This window comes from Colius striatus, chromosome 12, assembly GCF_028858725.1.
Source record: "Colius striatus isolate bColStr4 chromosome 12, bColStr4.1.hap1, whole genome shotgun sequence".
NCBI lineage: Eukaryota > Metazoa > Chordata > Aves > Coliiformes > Coliidae > Colius > Colius striatus.
This window is the reverse complement of record NC_084770.1, coordinates 1,375,594-1,403,379: the sequence shown is the minus strand read 5'-3', so window position 1 is coordinate 1,403,379 and position 27,786 is coordinate 1,375,594. Positions and strand designations below refer to the sequence as shown.

The following is a 27,786-nucleotide window of genomic DNA, read 5'->3' as shown; positions in this document are numbered from 1 at the left end:
CTCTCCACCAAGCTTCACATCAGGGGTTCTCACTCAGTACAGTACTGTACCTTAACAGGTGTGTTTCTGAGCAAGAACAGAGAGGAGACAACAAGGATTACTGCCCACAGGCATTTCCCACTATTCTCTGCCCCTGAGTGATTTCACCTGAGGTAAACAGGTCATTCTAAAGAGTATTACATCACATCTAGAAAAACAAAATCAGCTGGGTTCAGACAGCCACAATCCCTCCCAGGTCCTCCCCACCTTGTCCTCATTTGGGAGCTCCAGGGCCTGTAATCATGTAAGTGGTTCTCTAGTTGTTAGGAAACTAATGTAAACTTGTAAATATCCATCCATTTCACATGTCAGATGAACAAAACAAGGACCATTAAGACAGAAAAAACCCACAGTAATTGAAAGATAGGAGGCAAAGCCCAGGTGTGTTCTGAGCATGTATCTGTCAACACGAATTCATCACCACTGAGAGCAAAAATAACACTCGCACAAACCACAGATGAGGATGTAACAACACAATTCAGCACCTTCTCATACCTGACAACCCACCACAAATGATCTATGCTGAATAATCCTAAGCAGCCTCATACTACAAACATGAAGACTTTTAACCAAAGCATGACAGTGGGATTCAGGAGGATTACTATCCTAAAAAAGGCACCCTCATAATTTTAACTTCACTTTGCATTTTTTTCCCATCTTCAAGGCACTCTACCAAAGCAAGTTTATTTTCACAATCTGCTTGATAACATCTGGAGTTTTTTTCCACAGAGAGGAGAACAAAGTGATCCGAGGCAGTAAATCACTTGTGCAAACCCCCACAATATGCCAGTAAATGCTTTCCCCACTGCTTTTCTCATTTGCATCTGTCAATTAGGTGACTTTACAGAGTTCTCCGGTGTCAGTGTGCGACAACCACCAAGCCCCAAGTTTAAACTGCTCATGGAACGTGTAAGAACAGCCCGAGGAAGGTTGCCTGAAGGCAGAGGGGCAGCCTGCAGATCAGTCGGAAGGGCCCCGAAGGGTGGTGCGGGGCACGGCAGCGGAGAGCCGTCAGTGCCCCGCACGCCACCCGGCTGCGGGCAGCAAGGGCAGACCCTGCTCGCAGCCACAAGTGCTCCTTCCCAGCTCTGCTCCTGGTCTCCTGCCCGCCGCGCCGCCGTGCAGGGGCGAGGCACAGCGGAGCGGCCCTTGCGCTGCTCTCGCACGAGGTCACGCTCGCCCCGTGCCGCGCAAGAGCTGCCGGCGCCGCGGGACACGGCCTCCCGGCCGCGGCGTGCCCCGCTCCGCTGACCCTCACGACGGGCACGTCCTCTCCCCAGACCGCTTCCTACCGGGCGCCACCATGGTGTTCCACCCGGGGCAAACAGGGCGGAAAACCGACCCTTCACCGCCTGCCACGGGGCCGCCAAGGCAGGGACAGCCCAGCGGGGCCCGGGCGCGGGGCCGAGCGACCCCCCGCCCGCCGGCCGGGCTCCCCAGGCCTCTCCCCGTCCCGGCCTTACCTGCCCGTCATGGCGGCGAGGCGCCGGGCTGCGGCCCAGGGGCTGCGGGGCGGGACGCGGGCGCGGCGGCTCCGGCTCCGGCCCCAGCGAGCCCCGGCGGGCAGCACAAACCCCGCCCCGGCCCGGGCCCCCTGCGCGTGGGCGGGAGCCGCAGCCCCGCTGACTCAGGGCAGCCCCCCCGGCCCCGCGCATACTTTTCCTATAAAGGGAACGGAATAGTGAGCAAGGGAGCGGCGGAGCGGCCCCGCCTCCCGACCCGGCGGCCCCGGGGCACGGCGCCTGTCCCGCCGCCGGAGCCGCTGCGCTGGCCGGGAGGCGCTTCACAACGCCTGGGCGGCTGCTGTGAGCCCGGGGGGAGAGGGGAAACGTGACCGTGCCGTTTTGACACGAAGCCTGGGTACAGCAGTGTCTGACATATTCCTCACTGATGTGACGCTTTTAGCCGTGGCAAAGCCGCCGTGCCTCCTGCCTGCCGCGACGGGCTCTTACACTCGCTGCGCACCCGGGGAGAACAACTTCGAAGCGAGTTTTACTCGGGGCAGCAGCACACACGTCTGCAGGGGGGTCTTCTAAAAAGACGTTGGATGCCAGCCTGCCCTGCCCAAAGGCAGAGGGATCCCAGTCCCTAAGGAGGGCCTATCCGAGGGCGATGCTTTCAATAACAGCTGATCCTTTCTTACCAACGATGAAACTTGGTCCTGAGCACTTAAAAGAGTTTTGTGTTCTCTGACACACACCAGTGTTAAAGTGATCCACCAAATGGGACAGGGAGCTTCTGCCCAAAAGCCATTTGAAACGTAGCATCCGGTAAGACGGTGTCCCATGACCTGACTCACCGTTGCTATGGACACTGCTGCACGCTCAGGACTGATGACGGAAACTCGTTTCTCCCGTGTATCCTCCAGTTCCAACGTGTCATTAGTCAGCCCTGCAGCAAACGTTGAGAACAGCACAGATTGAATTAGCATTTGGTATTTTTTATGGCTTATTTAAACCAGGGTGAAGAACTGAGTTAGATGTTCTCAGTTTAATAGTTGGTTGAGGAAAATGTAATAGGTGATCTTACTAACGACCAGCCATCAGTTCCACAGATCTGGCTGAGCGCAGGGTAACAGCCCTTGGTCACGGCCTGCATTTCCAGGCCCTCCTGTTGTAGTGGCTTCTGGGTGCCAACACTAACATCTCCACTCTTGTGGCCCTCTTTCAGAAAGACAGCAGAGGTGACTTGGATCGAAGGTGCGAGGAGGCTCCCAGTGCAGCCGGGGGTGTGAGGGGGAGCGCAGCGCTGGGCCTCACGCCACGGCCCGGCCGCGGGCAGCCTTTCCTCCTGCCTGCTCCCTGCCGCGGCGCTGTGAGCTGCATCGACCTCAAATGCCGCCTGTCTCTCATCAATGTCCGTTTGGAATGTGGCACTACCGTCTCTCCAGGTGCTGCAACTGTAAACCGTCACCGCTCGTAGCCGCCAAACGCTCTGCGCCGCGTGCTGAGGAGGAACTGAGGCGGGCTCTCCCTCCAGCAGCGACATCCCGCTGCCCAGCCGCGCCGTGACAGATCAGCCTTCCCGTTACAGCTGCGAGCAGGCGGGGGGAAGCGGTTACGGACGGGCCGGGGCAGCGCTGCGCTCCGCGGCCCCGCGCCTGCGCCTCCCGCAGCCGCGCGTGCCCGTGACCCGGATGCGCTGTGTGCGCAAGATGGCGGCGCGCGGCGCGGGCCGCAGGGGGCGCTGAGCGGCCGCCATGGCGGACCTGGGCCGGCAGCTGCAGCAGTACCTCGCGCAGTCCAAGGCCGCTCCCGCCGCCGCCTCGAGCGCGGCCCCCGCGCCGCCCTCCGCCGCCCGCCCGCAGGAGGAGGCGGGGAGCAGCGGCCTGGGGGCCCGGCTGGGCGCGCTGAACCCCTTCCCGCCGGGCCGCGGCGAGGCCCCCGCGGCGGCGGCCGGCTCGGGGCCGGGCTCGGGCTGGCCGTGGGCGGCCGAGGCGGACCCGTGCCTGCCGGGGCTGTCGCGCCGGCAGCGGCTGGCGGGGAGCGGGCTGTGCCTGCTGCTGGCCGCCCTGTGCTTCGGGCTGGCCGCGCTGTACGCGCCGCTGCTGCCGCTCCGCGCCCGCAAGTTCGGGCTGCTCTGGTCCCTCGGCTCGCTGTGCGCCCTGGGCGCCGCCGCGCTGCTGCGGGGGCCCGCCCGCCTGCTGCGGGAGCCCGGCCGCGCCTCGCTGCTCTACGCGGCCGGGCTCGGCGGGACGCTGTACGCGGCGCTGGCGCTGCGCAGCGCGCTGCTGACGGCGCTGGGCGCCGCGGTGCAGCTGGGAGCCGCCGCCGCCGCGCTCCTGGCCCTGCTGCCCGGCGGCGCCGCCGGCCTGCGCCTCCTGAGCGGCCTCCTGAGCGGCCTCCTGAGCGCCGCGCTGCGCCGCCGCGGCAAAACGCTGCCGCTGTGAGAGAGACCCCGCGCCGTGAGACCCCGCGCTGCGAGACAGACCCCGCACTGCCGGGGGAGAACGGGCCGCAGCCCCGCGGGACTCGGACAAAGGGACTGAGACGCTGAGGCCGGCGCCCGCCGCGGCGCGAAGACGCTTCTCCGTGGCGGGGATGAGGACGGCGCCGGCTCACGCCGCTTCTCTTCATCGCCTTCGTCTGCCCGATGGGTTTTCGTCGCCGGTTCCCGAGAAGGAAAGCGGCGGCGGGCAGCCGGGAGCGGCGGCAGTGACTCTGAACCCTGTCGCCGCGCTCAGGGGTAACGGTGCCGCCGGCCCCGAGCACGGGGTTTTTTGCCTTATTGCGATTCGGCTCGATAGCCGTGGCCCGGAGGCGCTCCGGCCCTGGGGGGAGCTGGCAGCACCCCACTGCCCTACCTCCAGTGTGGGACCATGTGGCTGCTGCAGCCCGCTGCAAAACGTGAGTGAGATTACAGAGCCGATGTGATGATTGACTTGCCCGTTAAATGAAAAGCAGCTGTTTTACAGCCAGGGGTGTAGAGCTGGCTGATGCTGGAACGCACAGGCCAGTTCAGCAGGTCTCTGAGCAACTGTGGGGGTGAAGTGTCGAAAGTAGCTCCAAAAATAACTGCTAATAACTTGTTTTCTATGTACTGACCCCTGCCTAGGCCTTCTGAACTCTTCAGTCACTGTATGGTGCAGTCATGGGCCACCTCAGACCAGGGCTGAGGATGAATACTCTAAAAAAAGGGTTTAAAATAAGTGAAACAAATCTCCAGCAAGTGACACAAACTTTCATGGGGCTGGGGGTCACCAAGGCCCCCCGTGGCTGTAGGAGTAGTCGTGCATGACAGTAAGGTGAAAGCTGCTAATCTGAACTTTAAGGGTTAAGCCTTGGCCTTTGCAGGTGTTGCTGCCTTACAGGGGGCAAGTACTTGGGTTTCAGAGGGTAGCTACAGCTATGGGAACTCTTCTTTTGGGTGGGACTTTTTGTTTTTGCTTGCTCAACTTGGGCAGGAATTGCTTACTTACCACAGCACGGCCTTCAAAACAGATTTGCTAGCAATGAAGAGCCTGTTTCAGGTAGCACAGCTCCTGTGTCAGTGCAGAACCTACGTACCCATAGGAGGGTGCTGAATTCGGGCTGCCTGGCCCTGCTGAGAGCTTTTGGTGAGCCTCATTCTGCACTGCTGCAGATAAAAGGGGCCACCAGGCCCCACCTCCTCAGGGCCTAAGTCAGTGTCAGTGTATGTGCCTCTTGTACAAAATAAAGCCCAACACTGCAGCGTGGATCTGCCACCACTACTTAGGGGTTACCATACCTACCACTTGCTCCAAACTCAGCTGAAATTGTTAAGGGGGGGGTAATTACATGTACAGACTGCTTTAATAAAACCACTTGTGTACCAAATGTCAGTAGAGATGTGCCACTAATAGTCACTTTGTTTTTTGCCTTAAAAACATCAGCCAGGCCTATCTGAGTAGCAGCCCATTCGCTCGCTCGTTCTTACCGCTTCTCAGCTACATTAAATGAATCTTTATCCCTAACAGCACTATCAAATTAGAAAGGTCTTGAAATAATAGCAGGTAGAGCATAAGGATTCTACACCCAGCACTGGTAAAAGAGCTGGGCCTGAGGAGTATAGAGGTATATTCCCATTGAGTAATTTTACCTGCTTTCCAGCCCTAGCAGGACGGGAAGCTGCTTCTCTCCTGCTCTGCTGTCTCCTTTGAAGAGTTTACACAGGGAATGTTTCAGAACAAAGGCAGTGCCTTTTAGTGAAGAATGACTTCATACCAGGAACTGTAGTGGTTTAAGGAGTTAAACAACCATCAGAAGAAAACCAAGAGGGAGACAGCTGGGTTTTCTATTAGTAAATGCACTCTAACTTGTTTTGGTAGAGAACTGGGGTTTAATTAAGGACTAAAGCCCATCCTCTAAATCACATTCTTGGAGAAAAGTCACTTTCAGACCCTTAAAAATAGACAGGGCTTTTTAACAGGAAAAATGAGAGGCCAAACTCTCCCCTGTGCTAAGGAGCAAATCATTGGCATTTGCTATGTTACACTTCAGGGTAGATCCTGACGCTCAGACATGCACCAGAAATGACCAAAGCCCTTCTTCAAATGGAAGTAAAAAGCCACTATTTTTCCCCTCAAAAGGCAAAACTCATCTCAGTGCATCTCAGCTGCCCCTGTTAATTCCTTTAAGACCATTCTGTCTCTAGAGCCACATTACAGGGATTTTATAGGCTAACAATCAGAGCAAATTGCTATGGTTCTCAAATGCCATTTTATACACAACAAATTAAAAGCGAAGAAAAAACCCTTGACTGAAGCAAGAGAACGGCACTGAAGCATCTGAGCTTTGATGTCATTTAAATCAGATCAGTCATCAGGACCTGAGGGAGGCTGTGGTCAGTTGGGCTGTATGAGAAGTCAGATGGAAGAGCTGCCTTGTATCTGTTGCTGCAGTAGCCTTGGCAGCTGTAGAATGACACTGCCATGCTATCCTGGATATTAGAACCTGAAATCTAAGGTGAGGGGGAGAGGCAGGGAAGCCTGGGAGTGATTGCTTTTCATGATACAGGTCCTACATCCCCATGCAGGAACTTCCTGAGAGCTGGTTTAGCACGTGTACTTACGTGGTCCCTGGGGCTCTGGGTATGAAGAAGAGCCTTTGGGTCAGCTGGCAACTGGAGGTGACTCATGAGAATGACTTGTGGGGAAAACAAACTCGTGGTTGGTAAGCATCTTTATTATGAAATGGGGGGAATTGGAATAACCCCTCCTCCTCATTTCCCTCCCCTAGTAAAACAATACCCTAAAGAAAAAGAGACCTAAAAAATGTGCAGTGGAAAGCAATCAACTACCAAGCTTTTGCGCTTCAGCATCGGAATGCACCAGACTCTACTGAACAAGCATCCTGCAGCCATGGCAAAGCACCTGCACCCACATCAACCAAGCTGCTCAGGGTTCCTCCATTGCTGTTCACTGATAGCTTTTGAACTGAAAGACTTGACTGGCTCAGGCCAAGTGCAGAATGGCCGTGCTTGGCTGGATGGCTGTTTCCCTAGCAGTCCAGGTTGTAACTCACACTATGGCTGTGACAACTTGTTCTAAATGCTGTCCCACGTTTCTCTCTTGCAGGGGGGCAGGTGGTGAGCAGCGGTGACTTCCCCTGTTGTGGAGTTTTACCTTCAGCACCACGTGTAAGCTGTAGACAGCCGTGGCTACGGGTGAAAAACCACACACGAGAAACCAGAGAACTAGCATTTGAAATGGCTGAGATCTCAGGAGGTAGTTCTGTTGCTCCATCTGATAACAGAGTTTGCCTAAAGCCAACCCTCCTTGTAGCAATGGGTGAGTAAAGAACCACACACCGTTGGGGGTTTTTTGTTAATCTTTGCGCAAATTCCATTCTGTATTCATACAAAAACAACGTGACTCTTCTGACAAACTGTACATATAGAAACAAGTTTCTGTCTGGAGGTGAACTGAAATCTCTGGAGGTGCTCCATGTCTCACAACACCTAAAAAAAAATTCCAGCTCTTCACAAAACAAAGTCGGTCAAAGGAGGTGAGAAAAACGGGTGGGGAGGACAGGCCTGGGAGCCAGCTACAGCACGGCAGCCAGCAGCAGTTGGTTCATCTAGGAAAAGACCCTTGTTAGGAACTAATGCACATTCAGTTATCCCAGTTATCCAGGTTTGTGGTGTTGCAGGTTACTTTATGAGTCCAGAGTAGCAGTCTATTTAAATATTGTCCAGCAAGGACTGGGTGTGACCCAGTCAAAGCCTCTTCTACCGGCCTCTTCCGCCACCCCTAGATCCTCCTCTTCTTGACTGACCCGAGTTCATGTTATTTCCTCGTCCCCAATTACTTCCACTCCTTCCTCCTCGAGAAGGGTTATTGCCTCCTGAAGGGCCTCCACCAAAACCTTCATCCCTGTGGAATCCATCGTGGTGGTCTCCATCTAAAGAACTGGACCTCCCAGATTTTGACGCTCTCTGTGAAGGTCCCGAATTTCCTCGTCCTAAGAAGGAAGCACAATCAGTTACTCATGTTCAAGTCTAAGCCACACCTTTTCTCACACATACTATGTATTTAGGCCAGTTCTTCTGTGGTATTAGTCATCCACAGACCCAAAGTAGCTGAGACCTGTAACTCTATGCCTCCTCCCTCTGTGTGATTTTTCTTAGACAGAGTCTCCATTCCAGCCCAGAAGATGGACAGGGATCAAGCAATTCCTTGGGAATGAAAGGAGACTCTATCTGATACAGTCAGCAATCCCTGAAGTGAAGTTAGAACAGCAATAGTCATGGTGTCCTCAAAACTGCCAGGCATACCTGGTTCTTATGCTTTAACACCATCTGTGGTGCTCTGGTTATTTTATTGCAAAATAGGGTTTGGTTTCCCTGCCCCCCCCAAACAGAGACATTGCACAGATGGATCAGTTGAGGTTGGTGGTGAAGATCACGAGTAACATTTTTGTTTCCTTGCCAGAAAAATGCTCCATTTCCCTACTAACCAGGAGCATAAACCACATGAGCTCTTATTGAACAAGATTTTGTACTTCTCATCAGTCTTGTCAGTACTGATATGTAAATTCATGTAAAAAACCCCCAAAGTCATTAGCTCAAAATAACAAGCAGCATTTTGGAAATCATTAATGGTAACAGTGCTTTCTGGACAAGGGCTACAGCTGAATTAAGATACTTTTGCTCCACATGAGCAAGTGACTGTTTTTTTTAATTGACTCTGCTTGGTTCTGTGTAAAATTGAGACCAAATTGTTCCACAGAGTTTCTAATTTATGAAGTTTTGGTCTTGAAATGACTTAACAGCTGAGGATGGGCTGTGCCATACATGGAAATGCATTGTTCACGTTTTGTTTATCAGGCTTTCTGCCATTGTTCTAAACTCTCCTTGTACACGAATGAGTTGTCTAGGCACAAGAAGTGTGGCAGTTAATTGTTTTGACTTCAGCAGAGAATCTGATGGAGTTATCACAAATTATTATTGAAACTGGAGAAGAAATCCTTACAGATCTGACAACATGCTGGCTAAATGAGAAACACTGCACAGTTTGGAAAGGAAAAATAGTGATGCTGAGGGAGTTTAGCAGCAGAGTTTTATTAAAACCATCTGTGAGTGAAGGAATAAAGGAATGATAAAACCTGCTGTTAATGCAGCAGTGGAAGTGCAGTCTTTGCAGGGGAAGACTGGCATACAGTGAAAACTGAATGAGCTTCAGGACAACAGTAAGAGAGATGGACTGAAATTCAGTGGCATGAAAGACAAAGCCGTGCAGCAGAGGCCTAACAACAAACTCAGACTCTAGTCTGGCAGCTCAGCATTTGGAAGCAAGTGAGAAGGATCTTTATCAGAGATCACTACCTAACAGTAGGTAGCCAATATGAGGACATTTAAAACAAGACAGTATTAAAAAAGGACCGTGGCAGTCCTGAGATTTACAAGAAGAAAAAGGATGAGGAACTGGTGCAAGGCTAATAGGCTGACTGTGGAAACAGCATACACAGTAATAGGCTCTGCACCCTCCAAAAGAATGTATGTTGTGGGTTCCAGTAGCCAGTTGTGTGGCAGTGCTGTGTGACTGGTGTGTGGTTAGAGGGAAAAGGGACGTCAGGAGCCACTGGGAAAGAGTGGAGAGAACAGAACAAAACCAGGTGAACTGTAGGAATCCGTGGCTGAGCCACATCTTGGTGTGGGCAACTCTTAGCTACCCAGTTCAATTTACAAAAGGATAAGTTAAACCTGAAAGGGGTGTACACTGAGTAACAGGGATGGTAAAAGACACAGAAGCTCACAGAGAGGACAACCAAACAGACGAGAGCTCTGACTTGGAGAAGAGCTGGTTCAGGTTGGAAATGGAGTTCAATGCAATCAGAGGTGGCATCACCTTTCAGCTGTTCCAGTTAAAACATAAGATATCACTGAATGAAATCAGTGAACAACAGGCTTAAACCAAGAGAAAAACACTTTCTTTTTTCTTTGAAAGCACAGTCCACTGCAGTGAAGTGCTGGAGCTCTGTCCGTGGATGCTGTGCGTGTCAGGAGCTGACATGATCCTTAAAGCAATTAGTGAAGCACACAAAAGGTAACTGTTGAAAGCCACTCAATCCAAAAACCTTCCTTCAGTGAGGCACTGAACTACAGATCTTCATAGGTTCAGGGAGCATTTCAGGGACACATCACTGCAGACTTGGAGTGTTCTTAACACTCTTCCCTCAGTACCCGCTGCTGGCTGTCGTTGAAGACAGGCTTCTGTCCTTTATGGCCTGATTGTGGATGGCCATGCTTACAGTCTTACAGAGAACTCACAAAGAAAGACTTCAAAAAGCCCAACAGAATGAAGGCTGAGACAGGAAAGGTAAGTATTTGAGTTAAAGGATGCTACCACAAGCATGAATATTGACAAACAGCTATTCTGAAAATTAGAGGGGAAAAAAGAGTTATTAACAGGAGATTTCTAGCTGGAGTAACAGGGAGTCAAAGCCACCTGCTTCTGAACGTGGCAATAAGGAAGATAATTATATGATGCTGGAGAGAAGATTTGGATTTGATGTCCCAGAAAATTACCTCCCTGTAAGACTCAGCTTTTAGCAGTTCAGCTTGGCCTAAACCCTCTGAACAGAGAAGGAATCCTGCCTGCTGTTGAAAAACCCGCTGCTGTTACATCAGGATTTCAATACAAGAGGCTTTTTACCTTTGCCCCTCTCCTCTGGAGGTCCCCCTGGAGCATCCATGTCTCTGTGGTCAGAGGTCCCCGGTCCATCGTGCCAGGGCCGTTTGCGTGGTGGCAGTGAGGCCATGTCCATGCCCTGGAGCGAAGAGGAACGTTCCCTGCTGGCTGGGGAATGCCCGTCGTGAGGAGGATGATCTGCACGAGGACCTGAGGGTCAAGAGAAAAAGCAGGATAATAAGAAAGGCTCACCTGATCATTAGTCCTCATTTTTGGAGGCAAGTCACATATATTTACATACTTTCCACACTATTTGACACACAGTAAGTTAAAGTGACACAAAGCTTGCCACCCCAACCCCATCCCAAAAGGCAAACCAGCAAACACGAGGTGAACAAGTTGTAAGACAGTGAAAGGTACAACAGGTTTAAGCTGATGGGAAAGAACCAGGTGACAGATCTCAAGTCTTCTTTCCAGTGTAAAATACTTTCAGCTGTTTCAGGGACAGCCATTCATTGTTCACGTACATGTCTGCTTGTTTTATCCACGACATTCCAAAAGTCGGTTCTAGCCCACATGGGGTGCCCATGACCAACAAATACAAATGAGCTGGCAGGCACTACAGATGCAAACATTTCTGCAAACAACAGAAAAGATGCCATCCAAGAGAAAGAACTGTACTGGCATGAATGGAGATCTCAAGGAACCCCATGAGATAGCCTTCAGTTAATCCACAGGTGCCAGCAACGGGCAGCTCTGAACTGTTACAAGAATTGAGTTTCAAATCGAGACTTGGGAGGCTGCAGTCATTGTGTTTGATCAGACAGCTGCATTTAGAACCAGTTACATTCCGTACAGTTAAGTGAAACCAATGTTTTACCTGGCTCTCTGTTTCCGTCCCAGGAGTCTGGTTTCCGTCCTCCTTCAAAGCGTGGAAATTCATCTGGAGTGGGAAGTAAACCCTTCCGGCCTCCTGAGCAGTGAGAGATGCAGGGGACAGGAGTGAGAAGAGACAACGTGTCCACGAAAGTACTGTCATTTGCCCAAGAAATGTCTTTTGCTTCCTCATCTTTGCATTTTTAGTGTGGGAGAATGTTCCCCTCACCTCTGAGAGCACCACGACCTCGCCCCCGAACACCATGGTCCCTTCCTCTGGAGTTTTCTTCTGGAGAGTCAAAAGTGTCATCTGGCCCAAAATCTTCAGGGCCAGGGAAGCCATCTCTGCCCCTGGGTCCCCGGCCCTCATGTCTCGAGGGTCCTCCTCTTCTGAAGCTACAAGAAAGAACAAGGTACAAACGTGGTTTTTAAGCAGAACTGAGATGGATGAACTTGAGTCAGCTTCACTTTAACAATCAACTCATTCCTGCAACCATTCTACCCACTGCTACAGCAACAGACAGTTACTAGAACTGCTAGGTGGAGAAGTGCTCACTTGCTGCCTGGGAGCACTCGTCTTTGTAGTTTTCCTTCATACCTCCTTCTGTTGATTGTGTTGGTTTGTCATACAAGAGAAATACTGTCAACCACACTGTGCTCATTTAGTGAAAAGGGGGGAAAAACAAATCAGTGAGTGATGACAGATACAAGGTGAGGAAAAGCAGAAGTGAGTTTCCTTTAACTGTGTTCTTACTTTCCCCTTTCCTTTCAGCGATCAATGCAAACTGGAGAAGCACAAGCCACGAGAGTCAGACATTGCAGCAGCTCCTTCCTGTCCATTTGCTAGAACAACTCTCCTTTGAGTTCCATTCTCTAAGCTTACAGTTTTGGTAAGAGCCTGGACTGCACTTGGCTCTGCAGGGATGCTGATTGCTGAGCAGTGTGCGCAGGGGCTTTCTACAACCTGAAGAGCAGTTTGTCCGACTGCTGTAACGGAGGATTTTGGTTTGTAGCTCTGACACTACAGCCGGTAGCTTCCTTTAGTAAGTAGCACGGCATCTTCAGGCACTGGGCGTGACTGGGTTCTGCATCTCATCTGAAATGAGTACAGCTCCTCCAGCAGCACGCCGGGGGGTTACAGAGACCTTCAGAGAGAAGAGTGGCTCCTAAGGAACTGTCAGTGCCATCACAAACGGCTGCATGAACACTAGTAGCCCTGGTTTTCCCACAGCAGTTGAAACACCTGGAGTGCCTGTAGGAGTGCACACACACGTTCTGTGTCTCACTGCAGCTCCACCGGTGCCTCCCGGCACCGCTCCTCGGGTCTGCCTGGCTTTACAGCCCCATCCTGTGCCTGGGCGAGACGTTTAGGTGGTGCAGGCACAGTGGCTGGGAGCCCTGGCAGTGCCAGCCCACGTGGGCTGCTGCTCCTGCTCTTGCCCGCCCCTGGGTGACTTGGCCCCTTGACACTGATGCCCTCCCTCCCCTCCCCTGTGGCCAAGGCAGAGCCGCCCTCGTGCTGGGGTGGCCCTGGGTCCCGTCCCCAGCTCATTAACGACACAGCGCATCCTATTACAAGCAAAACTTTAGATACTTTTATTTAGAATTTTAACAACATTAACCTTTTAGTTACAAATTTAAATATTTTAACAGTAGTCAGAACACAGTACAATAGTTTTAAACTTTTACAGTTTTAATTCTCTTTTTGTTTTGTTTTGAATTAAAAGCAATAGGTCTGTCTCCACCTCCCAGAAAACAAACACAATGCAGAGAGGAGGCTGCAGTGCCTGTACAGGCCCAGCAGTGGATGGAGGGAGTGCTGTGCATGGACAATGAACCATTTTACATTAACCTGGGTGATCTGGGAAAACAAACCGAACAGTTTCAGGTACAAATGGTTCAAAAAAACCACATAGCAATGTTGTTTAGCCTTGAAACAGCACAGTCCTCTAGGTGTTCTTTAGAGGGCCTCCCATTTTAATACTGACATGGTGTGATTCTGCTTAGCTTGTAAATCACCAAGATCTGCAAACACGAGGTCCTACAGCTACCAGGAACGGGGCCTTTCCTTCTGCTTCCAGGCAACGTTATGGACAGAGCTTAGTTCTGCAGTCTGTCACAGCTACACCTGACACAGCCACAGCTCCTAACCCTCTGTTATCTGTGCAACCTCTTCACTTTTTTACATCCATCACATGTAAAAGCCTGCCTTGCATAGGGCTCAGTTCCTGTCCGACTGCTCTCACATCTTCTTCCTTGAGGCCTAGGACCTTAACGTACAGAACTACACACTGTGCGGATTAGCAGGCAGGAAGAGGCAGGTCTCTGTGGTAGAAGCATCATGTTGATATGCACAGGCAGAGGAAGAACAGGACAGGGATGGAAAGGACGGGAAATTAGAGAGAAACACACGTACACACACTTGCCTCTCATGCTTCAGCAAACCGCTTACAGTCGCAACTCCAAACCAAGCCAACTAAAGGAGTTGTTGGGGTTCTGGAGTTCACCCCAGTGACTGCAGTAAATGGCACCTAATTCATCTTCAAAGGAATTCATTAAACTCACAAGCACCATAAGCCTTTTACAGCCCTGTGCCGATCCCTCTTGAACTAAACCCTTTGTACAGACACTTGTATGCTGGCAAATAGACCCTTCTTAGTTCAGAAGTCAGGCTTACAGGTCACAAAGTCTAGGACTCTTCCTGACACCCTCTTTAAGAAAAATCAGGATGATGATAAAATATTGTCCAGTCCCTCAGCATTTCCAAGACCAGACTGGAAAATCTCTAGTGATCTGCCAGAAGCACTGTCTGCTCTGTCTTTTAGAGTAATGCAGACCATTCAGCTCGGGTTCTCTCCAACTCTGCTTTTTCACAAATGGCTTTAATTGTTACCTTCTTTTAGTTACTGCTCATTTCTTTTTCATACTCTTCACACAAAAGGAAGGTACCTCTTTACAGAGCTAGGTAGAAAGCAGCTAAAAGGAGAGCTGTATAGATGCAAAGTAAAAGGAATGTAAGAAAAAATGATTAAAAAGGCAACTAAAACACACAAAATTCACATTATGTGGAGACCACAATAAATTTGTACAAGCACATGTTCTCATACACATCGAGTTGGTGGTCAGTGAGAGGCTTAGACCTTGGAGGCCAAATTTAACTCTGTTAAAACTAGCATAAATCTGGAGCAATTGATCTCGCTGACTTAGCATAATTCCTTCATCTTTAACAGTGGTTACTAGAAGCAAATTCATCCCTCTGTGATTTCTTTTGGAGACTGTGAGCAATGCCACGGGACACTGCTGGAGATTAGAGTGGAGTTCTTCGCTTGGCATTAAGAAATAAAAGGCAGAAAGAAATTTCTACAAGCAAAAACCATGAGAAAATAGTCTCAAGAGTCCAACAGATGCTGTAGCTCTGCCCCTTTGATAGTAGGATCACCGTTCCTGCTCCTTACAAGTCTATCACATCTCATCCTACAGTCTCTACAGTCATGCTGTGGTTGGTGACTGGAGACAAAAGTCTCAAGATCCACTTCTAGCGTTCAAAAGTCTGTCAACTGTAACCTTCAAGTTTCCTCTCAATATTCATCAAAACGGTCTCAAATCTTCATCCCGTGCCACTGGATCTTCTCTACAAATCTCCTCCCTCCTCTTTACTTACTGTTTAAAGACACGGAAGCTGCTGTGTACAATGACCACTTTTCTTCTATTACTGAATGATTTTTATGGACTCTATACTCAGGTATATTAGAGTGTTCATTTCCTTATTGGTTTCCAGTTTATAAATCTGAAACAGACAGACTCCTTAATGAAAAGGAAACCAGGAGGAGGAGAGCCCCCTCCGTCTCACCCTTTCCCCCCCAGAAAGGACGCGTAGCTTCGCTCTTACCTCTCATCCCGCCTTCCCCGGAAGCGTGCGTCCTCGGGATCCCGTGGGTATCTGTCATCCGCAGGTCTCCGTCCTTCCCAAGCACCGGGAGGCCCGCGGTTGGAGCCCCCTCCTTCAAATTCCCTGTGATCGGGAGGGAAGGGCGGCCCAGGTCCACCTCGCCTCCACTTCTCGTCTTGCAGCGGTGGGCCTCCTCTCCCCTCAAACTCCCGCAACCGATGGCCAAATCTCTTATCTGGATGGAAGTCGTCGCGGAAGTCATCTGGTCGATCAAAGTCATCATGGAAATCTGGGTGAGGTCCTCGTCTATCTGGCATGCCCCTGCTGTCTCTACCATCACCCCACTCCTGGCCACCTCGAAACAACCCTCGCTCAGGCCCGTGGTCAGGACCACCACTGTTCTGGTCGTGCCTTCTATCTGAGAGAGGGCCCATGTGATGGTTTGGTGGACCACGGGAGTCACCTTGAGGGAAAAAATCACAGCACATTTCTGTAACGTTGCCTAAAAACGCTCCAGGATGCTCTAGTTTGTACAAGCTCTAACAAAGCACACACATTTCACAGTAAGTCATTCTGGGGGGAAGAGCTTTCCTCTACCTTCCAGCCCACGTCTGCAGAAGCCTTCCCTCAGCCGAGGCCCTCTGCGCTGCCACAGCCTGTTCTGTCTGGAGGCTCTGCACTGCCACGGCCTCTTTTTAGGAGAATTCCTCACAGAAGGACAGACAACGTATTTCATTACCTTTGTTAAGACCAGGTCCTTGGTTGTGAGGGCCAAGACGACCTTGTCCTCCCTGCTGCCCCAGTCCTGGTATCAGTGGTGGGGGACCTGGGTTCTGGCCGTCCTATGAGCATACAATAAGAAAGGCCATGTGAATCGCCAAGCCTCAGTATTTTGGCTCTGAAGCGTTTCCTAAGGGGGAAAAGCCATTTTCTCCACTTAAAGGCTGCATCTTTCACAGGTTTTACAAGAGCTGACTTGCCAATGCTTTCGGCCTCACGTTTCAGACATCCCCATTAGTGATGCTTTTCAGTCCCTTCTCTTGTCATCATTTTGCAGGAAATGTGGCATTTCAAGGACTAACATTTAACCCTTAGCAACCAAGCATGAAGCAAAGCTCATATTCTAGCTGCCTGAGACAGCAGATGAGGAAACTGTGTACATAGGTTGGAAAGTATTGGGTACTGATTTATAGGCAATGCAAGAGCTGCACAAACCAAAGACTGATTTCTGTTCATTTCCAAAGGAACTGCATCAGGAATGTTGGGCCAGGGGAACGACAGCAGGGCCAGAACAGAACCTTTGGAAGCTCTTAACCTGGAAGTACACGAGTTTCCTTTGTAAGATGCTGGCAAAGTTTGTTTTTCATGACTATAATTCTAGGATAAAATACTAATGCTTGGCTAAGCACCAAGAGACAAGTTGTTAGTGGGTTATTAAGCAATGACAGAAGCCGTAGTGCCTGCTTTTCTCAGGCAGAAACAGAGTGAGCAGAGGTTTGTGTGAGCTATACAATCCCAAAGGGAAAATAAAGAATGTGTCAGTTCTGATTTTTCTCTCTTTTTTTTTTTGGTGAGTTTTAAAGGATAAAATAACGCTCTCTAAATTCAGCTACTGTCACAGACCCATGGAAGACTTGTACAGGTGCCACGTTTACACTGGACCCACTGTGATAACACTGGCTGGGAGGCTATGTGGTTAAACTGATCCTGCCTTGAAACAGCAAAGGCCAGACAAAAAGTCATCATTAATATTTACAAGTGTCTAAATGGTGGGTGTCAGGAGGTTGGGGCAGCACTTTCATGTAACCAGGACAAGAGGTGATGGAAAGAAGCTGGAACACAAGAAATTCCATTTAAACATAAGGAGAAGCTGTATCAGTGTTTCAGTGAGGGAGCCCTGGCACAGGCTGCACAGGGAGGGTGTGGAGGCTCCTTCCTTGGAGGGCTTCAAAACCCACCTGGACATGTTCCTGTGTGACCTGATCTAGGTGGGAGCTGCTTTGGCAGGAGAATTGGACTGGATGAGCTCTACAGGTCCCTTCCAATCCCACCAGTCTGTGATTCTATGAGTTAGCTTGGATTTGACCAGAACTAAAAAGGTCATGTCCAGAATTCACAGTGTGTCCATGAGACCAACAGATGTGAGCAAGACAGAGTCAAACTTGCAAGACTGCTACTGAAAACCTTCTTACGTTGACATCACCACAAAAAGCAGCTCCTCTAAACCTGTACCAGAAAACCTTTAACAAAAACTCTTTTCTTTCTAGACATGTCTGATATATGAGACTGAGGCTTCATTTGGCCTGTAAAAACCCCTCCAGACTGCAGGTAGTTTGTAATAGTTAAAACCCCATCTGTTGCATCACTGTCACTGGTTAAGCAGAGTGATTCTGAGTGCAATCTCCCCATGAATCAAAGTGATTTTCATGCTCTACATTTCTTTCTCAGAAACACTGCCCTTTTTTCCCCCTCTGGTTGCAGAGAAGCAATAAGTTCATTTGTGTATTTTTTTCCCATCTCATATCTTGACACTCTGGTTTTAAATGAAACATTTCTAGTCAACTGCAGTATAGGTGATGTACACAAAGCAGCACACAAATGTGGTGCCTTCCAACCCTGAAGATTCTGTGCTACGTACCTCAAACATCACACATTTGCATGAAGCGATTCTGTAAGAACTTGGAAAAAAGGGCAAAATAAAAGGCCTGGTCCAAGGCCCATTGAAAGAACGAGAAATACTTTTCTAGTGACTGAAACATGGACTTGAGTCCAGAACAAATCAATTCCCTGACTAGGCAAGTTGCAGCTCTCGCTGTGCTTCTGACCAAAACCTTGATGAAGTTCCATGATTAGCATACATAATTAGCATAATCTTACTTATAATAAGTCTCATTTAAATCCTTACATTTATGCCACTAGTGTATAACCAAAGCAGCAGTTTTTAGTGCTCATACAACCAGTTTCCTTAGCATTTAGCAAAAACCTCTATTCCAAACAAATCCTGCTTTGACAAGGTAGGCAGAGAGGAGCCTCATGAGATTCATCAAGGACAAGTGCAGAGTCCTGCACAAATCCCTGCACCAGGACAGGCTGGGGGTGACCTGCTGGAGAGCAGCTCTGCAGAGAGAGACCTGAGAGTGCTGGTGGGCACCAAATAAACATGAGCAGCAACACGCCCTCGTGGGCAAGAGGCCAATGGCACCCTGAGGGCATTAAGAAGACTGTGGGCAGCAGGTCAGGGGAGGTTCTGCTGCCTCTCTGCCCTGGTGAGGCCTCATCTGGAGACCTATGTCCAAGTTCTGGGCTCCCCAGCTCAAGAGGGACGGGGAACTGCTGGAGAGAGGCCAGTGCAGGGACACCAAGATGCTGAGGGGACTGGAGCATCTCTGTGAGGGGGAAAGGCTGTGGGAACTAGGGCTGTTCAGCCTGGAGAAGAGAAGGCTGAGGGGGGACCTTATCAACACTGACAAGTACCTAAAGGGTGGGTGTCAGCAGGATGGGGTGACACTTTTTTCTGCAGTGTCCAGTGACAGGACTGGGGGTAATGGACATGAGCTGGGACACAAACAGTTCCAATTAAACACAAGGCAAAACTCCTTTGGTGCTGAGGCGAGGGAGCCCTGGCCCAGGCTGCCCAGGGAGCATGTGGAGGCTCCTTCTTGGGAGGTTTCCACACCTGTCTGGACACGTTCCTGTGCCCCCTGATGGAGGAGAACCTGCTTTAGCAGGGGGTTGGGCTGGATGAGCTCTAGGGCTCCCCTTCCAACCCCAACCATTCAGTCATTCCATGAAGACAGAGCTGTGACACTGCATTTCCACGTGCCTTTCATCTCAAAATACATTCCAGGACCCAAACTAGGCGGGAATTGGAAAACAAGCCTGTACAGCTCAAGAGATCCAGCACTGAAGCTGTAAACGTTACTGCATAAGAGCCTAAAGTTTCTGCTATGTGGCCAAGAAACTGGGCCTGAAATACTCATACCTCACTCAGCCAGTGAGATGAAATTCAGCAAATCTATCTAAAAGGAATGTGAGATGATCAAATCTAAAGTAGCAATGGCAGAAGAGCTCCAAACTACTACTGCTGACTCGGGAATGTTCCATTTATCCATCTGCATTTGAATAACAACCTGCTATCTCCAGAACAAGGCTTGGACATCCCAGGCAATTTCCTTCTCATAAACAGTTCTCTATTGCATTTCACAGCGGCAGAAGGTGGGGATGGCAGGAAGGGATGTTCATCTCACTGTAACCTCTGCAGTAAACCTCTGCTTTCCCATGTACAGCAGATGCAGGTGACAGTGGGATCTTACATGGAGATTAACCTTTACAGATATGTATACTCAGTATTCATGTCCCAAGCCCTTGATAAGGCAGCTCTATATTCATCCACTCTTTCTACTGAAAAGGCAGGCAAGTGATTTTGCACGAGTTTACAGAAGCTAAATGTCAAATTGAGAACAAAAAGCAAGCTAAAGCCTGCTGTTGAAAAGAAATCACAATGGAGCCTTTTAAATAGGAGCTACTATTATATTGGTATTGTGAAGATGCAAACTGGATCAAACCCTGACATTACAATTCTAAAAAGCTATTCACCTTTTAAAGACATTACCATCTTAAAGCTGCACAAGACAGAAATGGTCAAGAACACCTTGCTTTGTCTTTTTAAAATAGCCATAAAAGACTTCAGGGGAACAGTGTTCCCTGACAAGAACCATCCCCCTGCCAAAAGCAACTCACCCAGTTGTGACCAGACTGTTAACAGCAGGGTCAGACAAGGACAGCCCACCATGTAAACATACACAGACTTCTGTACACACACGAGCTTGGGAATTATTCTCAAAGCAGAAAAATTAGGCTGCCTGGGACAGCAGTGAAAAATAGCTAGTTTAATAGCTGTGGAACAAACTCTCATCTGCTTAACTCCGAGACTTTTGACAGCTCAGCCATAGTGTCACATTAACGAGGCTTCTGCAGGGAAGTTTTGATGACTTGTCACAAAACCATATGCAAATCAAGTCACAGTTTGTAGGCTACTGTGCCTCCAGCTGAAATGGGATCCCTGAGCTAAAGCTCACTTCATTAAGTGATTGGTACAGGACTACACACATACCTGTCTAAACTAGAACCCACTGAGTGCAGCCCCAAAGTGTTAATTCTGCTTTAAAAACCCCACATATGTTTTAAAATTGACTCAGTTGAATTTTCTTCCCAAATACCCACTTCAAAAATTAATCTTAAAGCTGTGAAGACAACCAAGAGACATTTAAAGTACAGAATCAGTGCCATACAAACAGGAACTTGTAAGAGCCAACACATCCAGAAAGCTCTGCTTTATCTGTGGGAGACCACAAGACTGAATAAGCCCACTACAAAAGATGCTGAAGGAGACAGAGCAGGTTGCACCTGGTAGTGAACCAGACTTCAGCCAAACCTGGCTGGATTGCTGGGGTTGGTGGTGCACCTGTAAGCAACCCTCTCCAGTCCAGTGGGTCAGCTAAGAGCCAGGGTATTGCTGAGCTGGTGCACCTCCTGGAGCTGAGTGCCAAAGCAGCAGGGCACAGAGACGTGGCAGCACACAGCCAGGCCCTGCTCAGCAGCCGCAGCTCAGTGCTTGCCCTGCCAGACCTGGGCTGCTCCTACACGAGCCTGGCAGACCCCCGTGTTTCCTCTCAAGCTCCTTGGCAAGTGGTGCATTAAGGACTTAATGGTCTACAACACCAGACTCTCAACCTGGGCTCCAGAAAGTACAAAGGTGGCTAAATGACCTCCACACCAAGACAGGAGGCAGGATGGCTGTGTTCGTGTGCTTGGTTTGAACTGGTGAGTTCCAGCAGACCTACACTGACTCCAGGTGTGTGAGCACCTGTGGCAAATTCATCCCACAGTTCAGATTAACCACTCTGGGACAACTGAGGGTTGGCAGTAAGCTGCTTTAATTAATACATATGGTTTTTCTTAGGTTCAGTTTACTTCAGATTCAACTTTTATTAGTGCTTACCCCAGGAAATTGCCCATTTAAGACAGTTTCGTGTCTTTAAATAAAATAATGGAGCTTCTCTTGAGGTTGCCTATTTTCATGGCAGACTGATTCCTGTACCAGCGTTTCCAAGAGTCCCTTCCCTACAGCCCCCTCTGCAGCTTCCAAGCGCCACACCTCCTCTCCTCCTCCTCACTTCAGCTTCCCCGAGGCCTGCCTGGCAGGCACCCCGAGCCTCCAGCCTCTGAGGCCTCGCTTGGCGCTCCTGCCCTGCGACACCACCATGCCCACGCTCTTCACACTGCTCTTGCTCCCCAGCCCCACACGTACCTGGTTGAACGGGGCGCGCGGCCCGTCGCCCAGCAGAGGCGTTTTCTGCTGCTGGAAGGGCAGAGGGCCCTGCGAAGGGTGCGGCCCCCGCGAAGGGTTCGGCTGGCCCTGAGGTCCTTGCATGTTTCCTTGAGGCCCCACTAAGGAGCCTTGCGGAGGTCCCTGCTGGCCTTGAGGACCCGGCGGCCCACGCATCTCCTGTGGCGGTCCTAACATTGTCCCTTGAGGCGGGGGTCCCTGGAGGCCCCTCATCTCCTGGGGACCGTGTCCTAGTAAACCACTTTGCATATGAGGACCTCTCATTTCTTGCGGATGACCCATCATCATCCCTTGTGGATTAGGTCCCTGGCTATCTCTGGGTCCCGGTGGACCCTGCATCCCTCTTGGATTAAGTCCCATCAGAGGCCCTTGAGATATAGGGCCCTGCATCCCTTGAGATCCTGGAGCTCCTTGCATGCCATGAGGAAGAGGTCCTTGCATTCCTCGGGGACCGGGTGGCCCTTGCATCCCTTGGCCAGGGGGACCTTGAGGACCCAAGTGCCCTTGAGGGCCAGGTGGACCCTGCGGTCCCAGGTGAGTCTGAGACCCGGGCAGACCCTGCGGTCCCAAGTGGCCTTGTGGGCCAGCGCTACCCTGCGGGCCCGGAGGCCCCATCGGGCCGTGAGGGCCGGGATGTCTCTGCATTCCTTGATGTCCGTGCAAATCCTGAGGCCGTGGCATTCCTTGCGGAGGCCCTTGGGGGCCCGGAGGTCCTTGTGGTCCCATGAACCCCTGTGGACCTGCACCTCCCTGGTGTAACGGAGGACCTTGGGGTCCCATCTGTCCTTGGGGTCCTGGAGGTCTGAACTGTCCTTGCGGACCAGGAGGTCCCATCTGAGGCATGTTCATTGGCATCTGCTGAGGCGGAAGGGGCTGCTGAAATCCTTGAGGCATCTGTGACATTGGGCCTTGCCCTGGAAACGGCTGGGGTCCATGAAGAGATCCTCCTGGAGGTGGCTGCACTTGCTCAGCTTGCTTTTGGGCAAGTCTCTCAATCTTCAATTGCTGCCAAAGAAAGAGACCCGGAAAAATCAACCAAGCACAGACGTTTGTGTAACAACTAGAGACCAGAAGCAAACATTAAGGATCTCAGGGGCTTAAAAATATGTAGTGCTCTTCTCTGAGTTAACAGGAATACAGAGCTAGAGGCCTGCGGATCAGTAGGAGGCAGCTGAGATGTGGGCGCCTCGCTGAAGGTTTCAGACCATCATGCAGTAAGTCCAATACCCTTCACAGTTACATGGTTTTGGAAAGAAAAAAGAAGAGGAAATACTGCAAAAGCAAGCCACACATTTTAGTGTCAAGGTCCAAACATAGCACACAGAGCTCTAAACCAAACTGTGAATGACTGTCTTTACATTCCTACCTCCAGGAGCTGCGGGTTTGTGTACTGAAGTGCTGCCATTTCCTGCTCAATCTCTGCCTGCGTCTTCTTTTTCTCCTCTAGCTTAATATCTTCCTTTCTGTCATTCAGTGGCTCGGGTGGGGGAGGCAAAGGGACTTTATTCTGCATCCATGCCTATAAAGAGCAGCGACCATGAGATGAATTCTGCAGGACAACTTGTGTGCAATACCCTGCCACACTGGGAAAGGGTTATGCTGGAATGCTGTGTGGCGTGGAAATTCAGAAGCTGAAACAAATGCTAAGTAAAACTGCCACATCCTACAACATCCTGTTTCCCAAGTACACATAACAAGATACAAGGGATTTAACCACATAGTCTCTGTTTAAATAGCAATTCAACCGACTGTTGTGGTAAATTATTGCACACTGGGTGCTGATATAAGAGAGCCACTTCTGAATATCCAAACCACTTCAACAGCCACATACTTCCTGAAGCTGGGGAAACAGCACCCCTCTTGTTCACTGGGTATCAGGTACTCACCTGCTGAAACTGTGCTGGTATTGGTTTTGCATAGGGCACTTTCTTCTGTGGCACTTTCTTTTGGTCCTTTTGCATTACTTCCTCCATTCCCCAGTCCAGTCCTGGGATTGTCATTTCAATATCATTGGAGTCATCTTTCCCTTTAAGCAGCAGGGAGACAAACAGTCAGAACAAAGCAAGTTTACAGAGAAGTCCTGGTACTCTTCTTACAGCCTATTCAGCAAAAGAGACCAAGATGTTTGCAACTCTTCCTTCTTTATGTGGGAAACGTGCACAACACACAACTTCAGCAAAAAGCATCTGTGCTACCAAAAAGGGGTGAAAGGATGTCACACAGTATCTGGATGGCTCAGGAAAATGCTCCCCCATAGCTCCTACTTACCCATCTGCTCTTGCTCCATGGCTATTTTCAGTTGTTCAGGTATTCCCATCCCAGGAATAACTGCTAGGCTGTTGGGTTCCAGATCATCTAGGGAAAAGCAAGAAATATCCACACCTCCACACTTTCTGTTTGCATTAACATTTCATCCCTTTGGATTCTCATGTGCTTTGACCATTGCTATCATAACAACTAGTGAGAAACTCTTTTAAGCCATACATGAATCACTAGATATTAAAAGAACTGCAAATTTGGATATATAAATACACCCCAAAAGGTCAGAAACTATGTCCTTTCAGGAGAGTTGCATTTGGGGTAGAAGCTCAGAGAGGGAAATAACCCACATCCGTTCCCATTCATGTTATAACAAATGTGTGCATTTTAAAAACTTAGATTGGACTAAAGAGCTGCATTTTCATCAACATTCCCAAACACAAATGAGCAAATAATCAAAACCACGAAGAAAAAGATGCAAGCCCAGGGATGAAAAGGTTGTTGAGGCGTGCCCTAGGGCCAGGCAACCCTAACCCTGAGCAGCCTACCAAAGATAAAGCCTTAAGGAGGGGGTAAAGTTTTAAGACTTTAGTCAGGTTCAATAATTGGAAAGATTTTCCTGTTGTAGTCCTGGTCTGTGGGAAGCCCTGACGTCACATGAATTTTTCAAGAGGAAAAGTAAACTGGAGATCTTGCCAGGGGGAGAGCCAAACCTCCTTCCTGGGACTGACAGAGCAGGTCTTACCTCCCGGAGCTGCAGAAACAAAAGAAAACTCATTGTTGGAATGGTGATGACTGATAACACGGACAGTAAAATCATCCTTGAGAACAAATACCTTGATTTAGGCAGTCACCTCAGTACTAGGTGTCTAGTTTGTCACCTAGGCTTGCTCTGACCCCAGCCCTCTTCCTTCCCAATTGCCTTACCATATTCCACACCGTCCTCTGACATCCCAGGCAGCAGATTCAAGTTGTAACGATCTCGCATTTTATCTCCAGGCCGATTCCTAGTCCAAAACTTGCTGTCAAAAGGAAGTGATATGATCTTAATAAAGGGTCAAGAGTATTAACTACTTTCAATCTCATTATGTCTTTATTTTTTAGCCTGCTATCTTGATCATATAAAGATTCAACTCTCAACTAAATCAAGTTCAGTGTTATAGCTGAGCAGGAGATGTGAGGTTCAAGCCCAAAATAAAACAGCAACAGTTATCATATTGAATGATATAGTTACAATTCAGAAGCTACTTCTCAGTGCAAGGGGTGTAAGTACAGAGCAGGAACATCAGATGCTGAACAGACAGATTTCTGGACCATTCCAAAAACTCCTCTCTCAATCCAAATGTATTTTTCACGTACAGCTGAACTTGCCAATACACACACACCCACACAAAAATCCACTCAATTGGTAAGATGTTTCATGTTTCACAGAATCTCAAGGGCTGGAAGGGACCTCGAAAGTTCACCCAGTGCAACCCCCTGCCAGAGCAGAGCCACCTAGAGCAGGTCACACAGGAATTCATCCAGGTGGGTCTCAATGTCTCCAGAGAAGGAGCCTCCACATCCCATCTGGGCAGCCCCCGCCAGGGCTCCCTCACCTCAACAGGGAGGAAGTTTTTCCTTGTGTTCCTTTGGAACCTCTTGTGTTCCAGCTTGTACCCGTTGCCCCTTGTCCTATCATTGGCCATCACTGAGCACAGCCTGGCTCCATCCTCCTCACACCCACCCTTTATGGATTTGTAAACATGAATGAGGTCACCCCTCAGTCTCCTCCAAGCTGAAGAGCCCCAGCTCCCTCAGCCTTCCATCACAAGGGAGATCATAGAATCATAGAATGGTAGGGGTTGGAAGGGACCTTTAGAGATCATCTAGTCCAACTCCACTCCCTTAATCATCTTTGTGGCCCTTTGTTTACAGCATATTCAACCAACAAGTACAAACTTGTTTGCAATGGGAAAAGACAGACACAACCAGAGGATGAGCTGAGTGGAAATAAACGCTGTGGAGACATGAATATTTCTTCAACAAGCAATTACAGTTCTTTTTAACAACTTCTTGTGGAGATATCAAAGATCACACCACTCAAAAATCTCAGTATTCTCTAAAGCTTCCTTAGATGAAGGACAAGAGGTTAGATTCTACCTCTGAATGTAAAACATCAGTGCCTTCCCATTTAGATGTTTGTGTCTCTGCTTTGACTCTTGGTTGTACATCAGAATCATCCCCATCTATTCTTTGGTCACTGCTGCCATGCACCTTTCCAGTGTCTAAATATACCTATATTCCCTTAGATCCTTTCTCTGAATACTTGAAAATACCTGGTGTGGTCGTTTGAGCCCGAACAGAGAATGTGTCCCAGGGGGTGCCACGCCAGACTCCAGATCATTCCCTCATGGGCCATTTCCATTCCACCAACCTCCTTCTCCACCCTGATGCATCAAAAAACAAAGCTGAATCAGTCATCACCCAGGTGAGTATCTGCTAGAAATACAACACAAAACTTTTGCTATTCAGTTTTCCTCTTTCCTTATCCTGTATTTTGCCAAACTTGAGCCTCTGTCGTTTCTCTGTTGGGTGAATTGGTGATTGCCAGTTGTTCTCAACAGGGGATTCAGTAATGCAGGGATTTTTAACTGTACATTTAGAAACAAAGTAATTACAACATCTCAGAACAAGCTCTGAGAAAGAAGCTAGGAGCTTCAACCATTCACCACCCCCTCAACAGAAGGGTTTCCATTTTCTGTGCAAGGGATTATGTTCTTTAAAATACATCTGCACAGGCAAACTTCATAAATGAAGTACATTCACAAACTTCCTCAGGTACAAAGAAAACCTATACCACAAGCATGCATATTAAATACAAATTCAAAGGTGCAAAGCATATTCTATCTTTAATATAATAGCTTGCACATCTGACCAACATGTTTCCAACATGCTGATGAAAATGCCACATACCCAACGTGCCAGAACAACAAGGAGCCATCAGATCCTCCACTGGCAAACAGCCCTTCGTGAACAGGATGCCAGGCCACAGCTGGAATACAAAGTGGGCCACCATCAGAAAGGAATCAGAACCCCAAAAGCTTTGACCTTTAATCCAAACTTACTAATAGAAATCCACATGTTACAGATTCTGACCTGTGGCCTCCTTCTTATGACCCCTGAAGACCTGAAGTTCTTCTTTCAGATTACGAATGTCAAAGAGCTTGCAGAGGTGGTCACGAGAAGCTGTCAGCAGCCAGTTGCCATTCAGATTCAGTTTCACCTCCATCACTGTGTTTTTATGTGCGTGTCTGCAAGCAAAGAGAGTCACACTGTTTGTGCAGATACTGATTTCTCAGACAAGCAAACACATCATAATTTACCAGCCCCGAATACTCGGGTCAATAACCAAGTAGCTCAGGCTACTAAAGCGGAACACTGGGGCTTTCTGTGCAACGGCCCTATGCCTTAATCCTGGTTTTGCATTCTTCAGAGCAACTGAGGGTGCTCACTGAGACAGTGTTCAGTTGCTGACAGCCAGGTGAAACATCTCATATCTCAATTCTGTTTCCCAAAGGAGAACTGTGTGACTGGGAGGTCTATGGCGAAGGGCAAAGTACATTTCAGGGAGGAACATTAAAACCACAATTTCCAAAGTATAGACTTGACTTCATCCATCTTCTAGATTTCCTGGCACAGCTAAAGTACTAGCATTGCAAATGGCTGAGAAGATGTGAGGCAAGAAGGGAATGAAAAGAACATATATCTATTTTATGAAGTTGGTTTGTACTTCAGCAAATC

The 27,786-nt window shown here is 49.3% G+C and overlaps 3 protein-coding genes across 11 annotated transcripts in view; 1 reads left to right on the top strand and 2 right to left on the bottom strand.

Annotated features, from left to right (window-relative positions):
- Window positions 1-2,431, bottom strand: part of LIMS2 (LIM zinc finger domain containing 2) — a 33,428-nt gene extending 30,997 nt beyond the window's left edge. Inside the window, exon 1 of one of the 2 annotated variants that reach the window (XM_062006216.1) lies at window positions 2,339-2,431. Coding sequence is in view for 1 of the 2 variants with exons in the window: in XM_062006215.1 (XP_061862199.1) it covers window positions 1,503-1,513 (11 nt within the window). In the remaining variant the exon portion in view is untranslated. Of the gene's footprint in view, window positions 1-1,502; window positions 1,617-2,338 lie in introns of those variants that run through there. The other variant, XM_062006215.1, reaches the window with a different exon arrangement.
- SFT2D3 (SFT2 domain containing 3) lies at window positions 1,594-16,930 on the top strand. 8 transcript variants are annotated; one of them, XM_062006226.1, is made up of 6 exons: window positions 1,594-4,385; window positions 6,535-6,671; window positions 7,076-7,288; window positions 11,534-11,919; window positions 12,279-12,396; window positions 14,737-16,930. In XM_062006226.1, exon 1 carries the CDS (start codon window positions 3,239-3,241, stop codon window positions 3,926-3,928), a length of 690 nt encoding a protein of 229 aa, XP_061862210.1. In that variant the 5' UTR covers window positions 1,594-3,238; the 3' UTR covers window positions 3,929-4,385; window positions 6,535-6,671; window positions 7,076-7,288; window positions 11,534-11,919; window positions 12,279-12,396; window positions 14,737-16,930. The 8 variants fall into 8 exon arrangements, with proteins under 8 accessions (XP_061862210.1, XP_061862208.1, XP_061862206.1 ...); XM_062006224.1 differs by having other exon boundaries at window positions 13,234-16,930; XM_062006222.1 differs by lacking the exon at window positions 14,737-16,930 and adding an exon at window positions 9,947-10,045 and having other exon boundaries at window positions 12,279-12,499.
- WDR33 (WD repeat domain 33) overlaps window positions 6,663-27,786 on the bottom strand; it is a 67,594-nt gene continuing 46,470 nt past the window's right edge. The window contains exons 9-23 of the mRNA XM_062006228.1: window positions 27,142-27,296; window positions 26,959-27,037; window positions 26,322-26,432; window positions 24,931-25,025; window positions 24,749-24,757; window positions 24,013-24,099; window positions 23,631-23,770; window positions 23,111-23,263; window positions 21,706-22,749; window positions 16,135-16,237; window positions 15,396-15,858; window positions 11,736-11,902; window positions 11,511-11,603; window positions 10,655-10,840; window positions 6,663-7,961 (exon numbers count right to left, since the gene is read on the bottom strand). Of these exons, the coding sequence (XP_061862212.1) occupies window positions 7,729-7,961; window positions 10,655-10,840; window positions 11,511-11,603; window positions 11,736-11,902; window positions 15,396-15,858; window positions 16,135-16,237; window positions 21,706-22,749; window positions 23,111-23,263; window positions 23,631-23,770; window positions 24,013-24,099; window positions 24,749-24,757; window positions 24,931-25,025; window positions 26,322-26,432; window positions 26,959-27,037; window positions 27,142-27,296 (3,118 nt within the window). The 3' untranslated portion in view covers window positions 6,663-7,728. The remainder of the gene's footprint in view (window positions 7,962-10,654; window positions 10,841-11,510; window positions 11,604-11,735; window positions 11,903-15,395; window positions 15,859-16,134; window positions 16,238-21,705; window positions 22,750-23,110; window positions 23,264-23,630; window positions 23,771-24,012; window positions 24,100-24,748; window positions 24,758-24,930; window positions 25,026-26,321; window positions 26,433-26,958; window positions 27,038-27,141; window positions 27,297-27,786) is intronic.

Bases quoted from the DNA above. Each gene is read 5' to 3' on its own strand.
- SFT2D3 (XM_062006227.1), top strand. From the start codon at position 3,239: ATGGCGGACCTGGGCCGGCAGCTGCAGCAGTACCTCGCGCAGTCCAAG.